Source organism: Parasteatoda tepidariorum, chromosome 7 (genome assembly GCF_043381705.1).
Source record: "Parasteatoda tepidariorum isolate YZ-2023 chromosome 7, CAS_Ptep_4.0, whole genome shotgun sequence".
Classification (NCBI taxonomy): Eukaryota; Metazoa; Arthropoda; class Arachnida; order Araneae; family Theridiidae; genus Parasteatoda; species Parasteatoda tepidariorum.
In genome coordinates this window covers 9,933,858-9,946,423 of record NC_092210.1, presented here as the reverse complement: position 1 = coordinate 9,946,423, position 12,566 = coordinate 9,933,858, and the positions used below count along the sequence as shown (strand labels likewise).

General features: G+C 27.9%; 1 protein-coding gene across 1 annotated transcript in view; it reads left to right on the top strand.

The window, feature by feature from the left end:
* Positions 1 to 11,286, top strand: part of LOC107455853 (F-box only protein 27) — a 17,956-nt gene extending 6,670 nt beyond the window's left edge. The window contains exons 2-5 of the mRNA XM_016073568.3: positions 2,658 to 2,753; positions 3,864 to 3,990; positions 7,563 to 7,719; positions 8,710 to 11,286. Coding sequence (XP_015929054.1) covers positions 2,658 to 2,753; positions 3,864 to 3,990; positions 7,563 to 7,719; positions 8,710 to 8,841 — 512 coding nt within the window. The 3' untranslated portion in view covers positions 8,842 to 11,286. The remainder of the gene's footprint in view (positions 1 to 2,657; positions 2,754 to 3,863; positions 3,991 to 7,562; positions 7,720 to 8,709) is intronic.
* The last annotated feature ends 1,280 nt before the right edge of the window (positions 11,287 to 12,566 follow it).

Genomic DNA, 12,566 nt, shown 5'->3' with positions numbered 1-12,566 from the left:
CAAATTAATTAGTGCACGATATTTTATTTTAAGTTACGCAATCAGACACAAAAACATACTTTCCCTGAATAAACATTACTTTTGTTCAACAGATTCGATTTTCTAACCCCCGTAATATAGGTAGCTGTAATCTGGGAAATATGGTCCCAATAGTTGGGTCGGGTGAGCTATCCAAAGTTTGGACCCCCAAATGTTAAGGGAATTGAAAAATTTTTGCTCACTATTAGAAAATTCTTTTATCTAAAGATAATTCCATGCAAAAAATAACTTTTAGTAAATATTTAGTATTTTTTATTTAATAATAGTCTGATGTTGTTGATCATTTACGTTGCACTAGTGCTACACAATAGGCTATTGGCGACGGTCTGGGAAACATCCCTTGAGGTTTGATCCTCTGCAGAGGGGTTTGGCACCCCCGCTTCGGTAGCCTGGTGACCTGCACGCGAAGTCGAGCATTTTATGGTAGAACAGTTTAACGAGGACCAATACCGCACACCCTCGGTCCCTACGCAGACTGATCCAAGTGGTCACACACCAGCATACTGACCACAGCCAGTGAGGCTTGACTTCGGTGATCTACTGTGAACCGTGTCTTAACGATCAGTCCACTACGGGACAATAATAGTCTGAAAACTTTTGAATCGCAAAGCATATATATATATTTTTTAATCATTTTAAAGTATCTAATTCCACATGGAAAATACAAAATTAAAGCGAAATTGGTTGATTAGTTCTTGAGAAATTGAGTTTTATAAGTACGACTTTTTTAAAATTTAATTTCTCAGGATTAATCGATTTCGCTGAAATTTTGTATTTTGCCATGTGGAAAACTTAAAATGTTTCGTTATCCAATTTATATGCGAACAAATAACTTGTTTTCATAAACATATTCGTTAACATAATACATAAATAGCTAAAATGACGATTAGAGATGGAGTAGTGAAAGTTTTTGAAAGGGCCTCCGCCAAAAATTTTTGCCCCAGGGCCCCGAGAGGTGAAGCTACGGCACTGCTCATGAAATCTATATTGTATTCAATCCAAATGTCACTGTGATAAAAATAATTAAAATATAATTAAATTGATTGAAATGCAGTCGAACAACGCTATAGTGAACCGTCTACGGACTCAGTAATGTGTCCACTATAACCAATGGTTCACTATGTCCAAATTTTTTGAAGAATATTTTTTGTATAAGACAGTTGAATGATTGAAAATTGGGTTTGCAATTTTACACAAGTCATTTAAAAAATTATTAACTAATTAACAGATAATAAAGCGAAAATTGATGAAAAAAGTACTTACTATTTTTTAACATTTTTAAAGCACCTTGGTTTTTGAGATTTACCTATGACAGTTAGTTTTCGCTTTTCTGAGCCATTCATATTAGCACAAACAAGAACTGTTATTCTCACTTTGGAGAGTTTCCCATTAGTGCATTTTTCTCCTTTAAATTTTATCGTCTAATTGGGAATCAATTTGTAAAATAGTCCAGCTTCATCAGCATTAAAAATGTCTTTCTCTTCATAATTCTGTATAATACTCGGCCACAGTCCAGTTTTCCACTTTTCCACATCCGTTGCATCAACACTCGCTTCTTCTCCAATAATCTTTCCTGAAGAAATATTAATCCCTTTTTGAATCTATCCAGCCATCCATTGGAGCATACAAAATCCCTTTCCTCTAATTTTTCAGCAAACTCATTCGCTTTAATTTGAAGCATAGGTCCGGTCACAGGAAGATTTCTATCCCGCTGAGTGGTGAACCATTTTAACAAAGCTTCTTCTACGTTTTCTCTTTCAGCTCCACGCAGTTTTTTCGATGAAACCATATTTTTGTTGTATGTGGCAAGAATTGCACTTCGATTTTTCCAAATGTTTGAAACTGTAGATTTTGACGAGGAAAATTCCTTACACAGTGTCGATTGATTGGTTCCATCTTCAATACGCTTTACAATTTTAACTTTGTCCTCTATCGAAAACGCTTTTCTCTTTAGAGAATTTGACATTTTCACTGCTTTTAAAATAAAAAACTTGTCTCAAATAGATAATGTAAGAATATGAAAAGAGCAGCTGTAGAATGAGTTAAATTGTTCCCCTTCTTGATTGTCAAGGGGTGATTTTTAAAGGAATATGGTTTGAACAGATAAGAAAATTCCAAAATTTCAGCAGGTGACCAAGTTAACTAGTTGTAGAGCAAGCTTGGGGAAAAGAGACAAAGCGAGGCTTGTCAGGGAGGGGGAGTATAAGATTCTGTTTGACATTTATTACAGTAGAGTTAAAAGTGATAAGCATAGAGGAGTGAAATATGACACATTTTATAGGAATGCATTCATTTTCAGTCCCAACACCTACAGATTTAAAGATGGTGGACTGAAAAAGATATTTAAAGAAATGAAATTTGAGTCCACTATAACCGAGTTTCCAAGTTCTAAGCTGTTCACTATAAGCGTTAAAAATAACATTATTTAAATAGGAGTACGGACGAGACCGCTAAAAATGTTCACTACATCCGTGTGTTCACTATATCCCAGGGTCACTATAGCGGGGTTCGACTGTATAATTAAATAAGATTCCTTAAATTAAATTTTAATAAATTAAAATGTTATAAATGTGCTAGTTTTAATAATTTTTTCATGTTTGTTGATTATTTTTTTATAGATGGGATGAATGACTGGATCATTACCCACAGTGGTGGAGATGGATTGACTGTTGAAGACCCGCCAAATGGAGCTGATCCAGTACCAGCAGAAGTTGGTATGCAGGTTCTATTATTATTTTGTGTTCCATTTGGTTTAGTTAAGCGATTTATTATTATTTTAATGAGGATTTTAGTTTCAACAACAGGCTATTCCCGAAAGTTATTTAAATTTTAAAAAAAACTTACATTTTCAAATACATTGAAGTTAAATTAATCTTCTTTTTTAAATGGTTTTTATCAATAAATACTCAATATTGTTATTTCTTAATTATTTTTACTTTACTGTTTGACAGGAACTGATTTTTTTATTTCAAAGAAATAGTAATAAAATAAGTTTTTTTTTAAAAAAAGATTTTTTTAGACATTGCATCTTTCTTCTTCTTAATTATGAAGTAAATTGCGTAATATTCAAATTTTTCATGATATTCATATGAATCTTAAAATCATTAAGCGAGCCTTCCTTTCTTAGGAAAATGTATCTAGTCACTAATCAGGACAAAACAAAATCTATGTCATTATTGTCAGTTTTAATGATTCTTTCTTTTAAATAGGACTCTGGTTTGAATCTGCTTCAAAAATTTTTACTTTGAAATGAACACATTCAATTTGATCAGTGATTTCAAGGGTAGAGTCACAACTGTTACTCTGTCTTTATTAAATTTTAATGATATTTAAAATTTGATTTTATCAGTTGAAAAAACAAACTACTCATTTACAAAACTTTGATTAGTCCAACATGATGATTACAAAACTTTGATTCGAAGATATAGATAATAAGGCTAATGAAAAGATCTCAACTAAGAAACTATTCAATAATTGTGAATTGTTTGGCAGTTATTTTATATTTTTATAAACTTTATAGAAATTCAGAAAATTTAATAACACAGTGCAACTAATAAGATTGAATAATAAGGCCAATGAAAAAATATCAACGAAGAAACTAATCAATAATTGTGAATTGTTTAGTGGTTATTTTATATTTTTATAAACTTTATAAAATAACTCAACTTTATGAGTTAATATTTATAAAAATGTTAACAGTAATGAATATTTTCTTAAAATTAAATTTTTAAAAAAAAATATTGTGGCTTATGCTTTGACTTTTTTTTTTTTGATTGGTTGATTTTAATTTCTTTCCATAATTTTTATTATTTTTTTTCTAATAGGCTCAACTAAGTGCTTTGCAACTTCATACCTACCGAGTGAAAAACATCAAGTAATTGATCTTGTTGCAAGAGGAATTCATCCTGATGTTATAGATTGCTCTAAGACAAAAATTGAAATCGGAGAATGGTAAATAATAAATCAAAGTGTGATTAATTATATTTAAAATTTTATTACTTGTTATTTTTCTGTTATGGACAAAATTAAAATGATATGATGTGTCTTAAATTTTCCATTTATGTTATATTTTACTTTGATCTTCACTTCTGATAAGGTTGTTATTATGCTTTATTTTTAAAGACAAGTTTAAAATACATAACAATTTAATACAGTTGAACAGGAATTATTTTATTTCAAATTTCTGCTGGATCACTAGAATTCTATTTAAAAAAATGTTAAGAAAATTACATATAATCCCAATTTAATTTTAAACGATTCTATCTTTTTGTATAATTACTCTTAAAATATTAAGGAAAATTAATTTTAAGATAGTTTTTTAAAGAAAAACAAAAGTGGTTATGTTAGCTTAAAATCTAATGGTGATTAAGATATTTGAAGAATAAAAATAAATAGGAAATTGCAATTAAAAAAAAAATTGGAATTCCAGCCAACACTTTATATTTAATTAAAAAAAATATGTAACAGTTTTTTTAGATAAAATTTATGTTAAATATCTCACCCTTTTTTTTTCTTGGACAAAAATATTGTATTTCTTCTTCTTGCATTCAGTGAAATATTGAAGTATTATGTTTAGTAGATCTGGAAAAAGAGAGTTAAAACGGTAATCACTTGTTATACATTTTTTTAAAAAATATTTTAGACAACACAAACCTTATTACTATTTTTAAGGGTTAAAGCTAGGTAAGCAAAAAAATGCTATTTATATTTAACCAAATTGCAAAACAAAATAAAAAAATTAATAAAATAAATAAATGACTAAATAAATAAATAAAATAGTTAAACAAGTAGTCAAATTTTAAAACATGTAAGCCGAAAACTCTAACCCAAACTTTTTTTTTTAAATGAATCATTTAAACTAATACCTAATAAAATACAATAATAATAATACAATGCAGTGATAATAGTACAATGTAGTAATATGAAAGAATTTTTAAAAAAAAGTAATTTATGTTTGAGAATAATCAGAAACCACTAGGTTGGTTTATGATTGAAATTAAATTGCACTCAAAATAATCAGTAACTTAAACAGACATGATTTGGAATGAAATTGACATCACACTTATTTGCTTACCAGAATTCAAATATAAAAATCTATAACCCATTGAAACTAATAATTAATTTTAAAACAATGACAAGAAATTATAGAACAATGATCAGTTTCACTTAACTTAACTTAATCAATAACCACGCAGATGAAAGCATGCATTTTTGGTAGTAAACACTTTCAGCTCAAGACTAAAGTCAAAATAATTATAAGTTATTGGATGCGATATAATTACTTTACGGAATAAAATGTAATTCAATTGAACAAAAATAACCAATTACTCGAACAGAGGGATCTGGATTTCAAATATAGAAACACATGTGCTTAACCGTAAGTCATATGCAAGAGTTAATGATTTCTTGGAATTCTAATTTTGAAACAAAGGCATGAAATAATAAAAAATTATATATTATATTTGAAAATAATCAGTAACAATGAAGATGGAAATCTGTTAATAATAAATAGCGCTAGATTCAGCTCTGTCGCTAAAAAGAACCAGATACTGTGTAATGTAAAAAATTAACAAAAAAGTAAAATTGACAATTAATTGTAAAACTAGCTCTCAAAAAGAAAAAGTTTCAAACATACTTTTGAAAAAAATATATAAAAATGTAAATAAATAGGAACTTGAATGACTAGAACTGTTAAGTAAAACACGAAATCTCTTTTTAAATGGAAATGATAAAATAAGCAATGCATATTAATCAAAACGAATATTAAATATTTTTAGCTTATAAAATTGCTGACAAGTATTCTCTCAGAAGAGGACTGAAACAGATAGAATTATACGAAAAAGAAAACTAAACGCTTATGTTAGGAGTATTAACATTATGTTAGGAATGTTAGTTCCAATAACTGATAAAGTGGTTAATTAATAAAATCCATTTCATTTTGTATTAAATATAGTGAGAAAAATAAAAAAAGAAAGAAGGAGGAAGGCAAAAGAGCTTGAAAATTTTCTTTTAAAACAAAAGCATTTCTCCATATATTTGTACCTCCATATATAAATATGTTCTATATTGAACATTTACGTTGCTTTTAGTATTAAAGTACTCAACTTAATAACAGCTCAAGCTGCTTTTTTCTGATTTTGCTTTTTATGATTTTGTTTTCTTCTTTGGCATTTTTATTATTATTGTCTTAAAAAAGTGCAGAAAAACACAAATCTAAAAAATCATATTTGAAACGAGATTCAAATTTAGAAAAGTAAAACGCAGGAACTTCTCCATTATAAAATTATTGTATTGAAGCATAGTATAACGTATGGGTGTTTATCCTTTGTGATCTTTTATTTTGTGCATCAATAGGCCTGAAATTTTATGAGGATGGTAATCTTCGTTTCATGAGGACGATATTCTCCCTTCCTCGATTTTCTCTTCTATGAAAAGGCAAAGATATTAATTAAATAGAAAGCAGGTGTTAGAAAGTATACACAAATTCCACTTTTTCCAGGAACTAGAAGGGGTTGTTTTTCTTAGATAAGATTTATAGACCAATCTATTGTCTATAAATACCACACCCAAAATCAGGAGAAGCAAGGTTTTTTTCTTTGGACTTTTTCTTAAATCAGATAGTTAAGAAAACAACCTTTTCTTGAAAAAATTACATAAAAAGACAATGTTTTTATGGGATGGCGACTTATTTTTATAGAAATAACCAGGAGGGCAAGTTTGTAGGGATCAAATAGCAGGCAGGGTGAGCCGTACTTCTAAAAGGAAGATCACTGTCTGAACTTCATATCAGGTCACCAGTTGGAAAGCTACCGTTAAGGCCACTTTATTTTGGATAAGGCTATAACGACAGAAAATTTAAAATATCTCATTTGACTTTTATTATTAATTAGTTAAATAAGTGTAGTTAATGACACTTATTTTAATTATGTTTTACTAAATTTTACATACTAATAAGGAAAATGGTATTAAATATCAACATGAAATTTTTAATGGTAAATACTGTTTGTAATCAAATGTTTTAAATTTTCACATCTCTGCTTGCTAATAGAAATGTGCAAAAATTTAGAATTGGTTTTAATGTTTTTTTATCTAAAGGGAAAATAACTTGCTAAAAAATTTTTTTTTTTTTCAAATTTAAAGTGTTTGTCTACTTTTAACTATAATTATTTTTTTTCCAATAAAGTTGTATTGATAGTAGTAGTACTAAAATATGAGAAAGAATCAACAAAAAAAAGTTTAAAAAAAGAAAAAAACAGCTTTATAAGATATTGGTTGAATAGATTCTGAGATATAAAAATTTAAAAAGAAAAGTTTTCTTTATTCTTGTTGCATGACTAGAATCTCTTATAATCTTTAAAATATTATTGAAAAAAGAATTCTATTCCACATGAAACTTTCAAAGTATTTTGACAGTTTCATGCAAGAAGTTGATAACAAAATGAGAAGTTAATTTTTGACTTTTTGTATGATTTTTATTTCTGTTTCCTTGTTGCATGACTAAAATCTCTTTTTAATTTTCTTAGGTATGCCGCCCGTTTCGACTGTGCTTCATTTTATAAACTTGATGTATTTTTATTGGACGGAAATTATCCTGGTACTGAAACATGGGAAGATTGCATTGTGGATCATTTTACGTTTGAATACAGAGAAGAGCAGTGGGTTGGTAAAGAGTGGCATAAAGTGAGCAAAATTATTTATTTAGTTTAATACAGAATGCTTAAAAAATCATGATAAAATTAAAAAGGGGCAATATTTCATACAGAAAGTATAAAAATTAACGATTGTCGCAAATACTATCCAGAATCTAAAAGGTAATATTTTCTGTTTCCACCTGATCACCACTTTTCACTGTAAGTGTATTTTATTTCAGCTTCTTGTATTATTATTTATTACACAGGAAAGCTGTAATCATCCTTGGAGCATTCAGTTTATTTTACGCATATTCAATTTAACACACTATTATGTATATACAGTGATCTCTCACTTATGCACTCTCTCTTTTATATGCGTTTCTCACTTATGCACGCTTTTCTAGCAGTCCTGGCTGGGAATATAGAAAAACAACGATAACTTTTCTTCATTTATGCACTGCTCTGAAAAACCAACTATCGCTTATGCGCAGTGCAAAACTTTCTCACTTTGAAACTTGCAATGTATAGTAATATTTAATAGATTTAGTATAAAATTTAGGTATCTGTTTAGATATAAGTAATGTTGTACATTTTTTTTATAATGTACTCAATTCGAGTAATTTTTTTTTAGATTATAAAAAGTTTTAATTAGTTATGTTATACATTTTCTTTTTTAGATTGTAAATAGTTTTTTCCATACCTTTTTAGACGAAAAAGTCGTTTTATATATCTTTTCTAATTTCTTTTCTTTTTTTTTTGTTTTGTTCAATGTTCATTTTCTTATTCAGATTATAAAATGTTATTAATAATTAATGTCATTCAAATTTCTTTTGCTCTTTTCTGTATTAAAATACTGCTTTATTCAATTAACTACACCTTTTAGATTATAAAATGTTTTAGTAAATCATGTACCAGTTTTTTTTTTTTATATTTGAGATTTAAGACTGCTTTTTTTTAAATGAGGTTTTTATTTTTCTGACTTTAAAATGTTTTAATTAGTTGTATCATTAAAGAATTTTCCTTTCTTTCTTTTTTTCAGGTAAATCATGTGTTTGAAAATGTTGCTAAAAGTCGTTTTATTTATTTTGAGCACCATGGCAAAGACTGTCAGTTTTGGGCTGGGCATTATGGAAGCAAAATGACCGGTGCCTACGCAAAAGTTGTAATTTAATTCATGTGTTGCCATGCATTCCTAAATACCTGTGATATTGAGGCTATTCTTAATGTGTGTTTAAAATGAGTATGTTTATTTAAAATGCTGTGAGACGGGTTCTTGCTTAATTATATTGTGATGATTTTGTAAATAGTATTTCTGTACAAATTTAGTCTTTGCTTATGTCAAGAATTTAAATTGTCACTCAGTAATGATTTAAAAATAGCTTCTATGTGACTTTAATAAGTACTTTTAAAAGTGGATTTCATTTTAAGGCAATAATATGTTTTGGAAAAAATACATCTGCTGATAGTTATATGATATTTAATTTAGAATTCTGGAATATTAAAATGTGTGATGTATATGAAAGCATGAGTTGTAATTCTTTTGATTGAATAATGTTTACAAAAATATGTGCCTTAGTACTGGTGTTTTATTTAAAAGTTAGAAAAAATAATTAAAAACTGATACAGTTAAATTTGTTTAGTTGGCCTCTTGTAATGCATTACTTTATTGTTCAACTTAGACAGATGGTCAATTTATAGATAGGGTGGAGTCATTGTTGTTTTTGTTTTTTTTTCCTGTAATTTCTAGCATGTTATTCATAGATTTCTTGTTTATTACCAATCAATTTAAAGATAAATGTAGCTATTAAACTGCAATTTATTAGAAAAATTTAATAGTAAGCAGATTAATTTAAAAAATATACATTTTTTTTTTGAGATGCAAGACAGTAATTTATTGTACATTTCTTAAATATTTGTATGCAAGAACATTATATACATTTCATATTATACTTACGAACCTAAATTTTACAAAAGTCCTTAATAATTTTTGCGTATGGATGGTATTATGGCATAGGAAATTTCTTGGAAAAATTTGCTTTTTCAAGAAGTTTATAATCATAAGTTGACTTGTAAAACTTGCTCATAAGTTGACTTCATAACTTTCTCATAAGTTACCTGGGAAAGTTTTCGTTTCCAGTCAACTTATTGAAAGGTTTAGAAAAGCATTCAAAACTCTTAGATAAATCTATTATTTCTGTAGTCAACATACAAAATAAACCAGTGGTCAGGTTACATAGGTTTTGTTTCTTTCTATTATTAGATAAATTTGGTTCTATTTTTCAATGGAGGTCAACTTGACAGGTTTTTCTGTACTATCAAAAAGGTTAAGAGAAATCAAAATTTAATTTTAAATTATCAAAACGTTAATTATTAAAATATTGTAAGCTTTTAAAATAAATTATCTGACTTGATGTTAGTCTTAAAATATCAAATATTGGAGCTCTTTGATGGATGATATGGCAGTTTTATCAATTAAGAAATGTCAGTCAATTAGAAAATCTAAGTTAGTATCGTTAATATTATATAAGTGTTTTTGTTGATTTTGTTTTAAAAGATAACTTATGGCAGTTTCATCAATTAAGAACTGTCAGTCAGTCAAAAAATCTATGTTAGTATCGTTAATAATATATAAATGTTTCTGTTGATTTTGTTTTAAAAAGTAACTTGTTATTGTTGCAATATGCTGATATTATTGTGCTAAAATTTTTGTAAATTAGAGCATCATCTAAAACTTAAGATTTTAAACGGTTCTACAATGTTAGAATTTGATATTCTTCTATTGTAAGTGCGAGTTTATTTTTTCCCTTGTTGCAGAGTTTTCATGTAACACATTTTTCATTATTTTTTATTAATGCGGGTCAAAATAATGTAAAAATATTATATTTAGAATTTTAATAATTTATGATTGTGAAATATTGATAGGTTGGTGCAGATAGAGACACATGTAACTCTTGGAAAGTATGGACTAACAGCTTATTTCCAAGCAATAATTTTTCAAATTTACAGTTATTTTGTTCTAAAAAAATAATTCATCATTGAAATTTCTTTAATTTACAAAATCAATTATTGATAAATTTTTGAATGTGAATGGAAAAAAAATTTCTAAAGACTTTTTAAATTTTATATTTTAGTTCCAATGTAATTCTGTTAATCTAGCAGGGTTTTTTTTTAGTAGCAATTAGACTATGTTTTATAATTAAAAATTACCAAAATATATTTACTTGTAATTATAGTACCAGAAAAAATATATAAAATGGAGACACCAGTGTCCAGTTTGCACCAAATGTTTAAGAAAATATATAACTTCACACTCACTGAAATTCCAAAATATGTAAAAATAAATAAATAAAAAGGTTAAAGTTACGCAAAGTTGCAAAAGGTAAAGTTACTTAAATCATTAATAAAAAATAAAAAAAAAAGTTTCATGGTTTTAGAATAAATTATTCCAATATGAAAACAAACTCATGTACTCTTAGATATTGGAACTTTTTAAAAAATATTAAAAGTTTATGTATATATATATATATATATATTATACTTTATTGAAAAGATATTTTTGTTATTTCAATGATTCATTTAAAATATGTATGTGGCATTAAAACTATATTATGAGACATTTGGTTTTATTTATTCATTTTATACCAATCTTCTAGTTTCTTAAAGTGTAATTATAATTTTTTAGAGTTATATACCTATTAAGTAATTCTGATTTTTAGTATTCAAAAATAAAGATTTAAGTTTTTTTTTTTTTTTTTATAAAAAAAGACATTGTTGTTATTTAATATTTTCTTTAAAAAATAAAAAGTAATAAAAGTTGTTATTTTTTTTTTCAATGCTTAGTTATGCATACGAAATAAAACAGGAAGAATGTGGAATTGATGATATGATTTCAAGTTCTCTGGAATTTTTCTTGAAAGTTATTTTTAATTATTCTTAATAACATGTTTCAGATTTTAACTGTCATTCGGTAAAATAAATGGTTAATCTTTTTTTTTGTGGAAAATTTTTGTAATTTCTTCTATACACCCATGGAATACATTTCAGTAGGAGGGCCTCGTCTTAGTTTTAGTGATTTTTCAAAAACATGTATGTATAATGTTATAACATGTATGTATAGCCTACAGGAGTGGAGCTTGTGTCCTCGTGTTTGTAAATTATACTTTTCGTGTAAAATTCATTAAAAATTGAATTGAATCACACTGACATTGTCGCAGAACATTGCAGAATTCTTTCAGAAAGATTTTTTGGGGGGGAAGCAAAAAAGTATATTTTTTTAATCTTGCGTTTTTTTTCATTTATTTATATTCTTTTATTTATTTATATATTCATTTATTTCTATCTTGGGGATCCGGGAAGCCTGACAGGTAGGATGTTAGGCCATGAGGTCGTGTCTTCGATCCCCTCCTGCCGAAGACCAAGATGTGACTTCAGGTAAAGGAATAAATGGAAGTCGCTGGGCGCAAGGTCCGGGCTGTATGGCGGATGGTCCAATACTTGCCATTTGAATTGTTTGAGTAGTGCTTTGGTTACGAGAGCTGTGTGAGGCCGAGCGTTGTCATGAAGCAAGCGGACTCCATTTGTCAGCATTCCCCTGCATTTGTTTTGAATTGCCATTCGAAGACGTTTCAAAGTCTGGCAATATGCTGCAGCATTAATTGTCGTTCCGGGAGGCATAAATTTCAACAGAAGAATGCCTTGTCTGTCCCAAAAAACAGAAGCCATGATTTTTTTCGCTGAAATCGAAGTTTTGAATTTCTTGGCTTTGGGTGAATTCGAATGGCGCCATTTCATTGATTGTTGCTTGGATTCAGGTGTATGGTGATAAACCCACGTCTCGTCACCTGTCACAATGTGATCAAGGAACTCATCACCTGCTTCTGCATAGCGTGTGAGGAA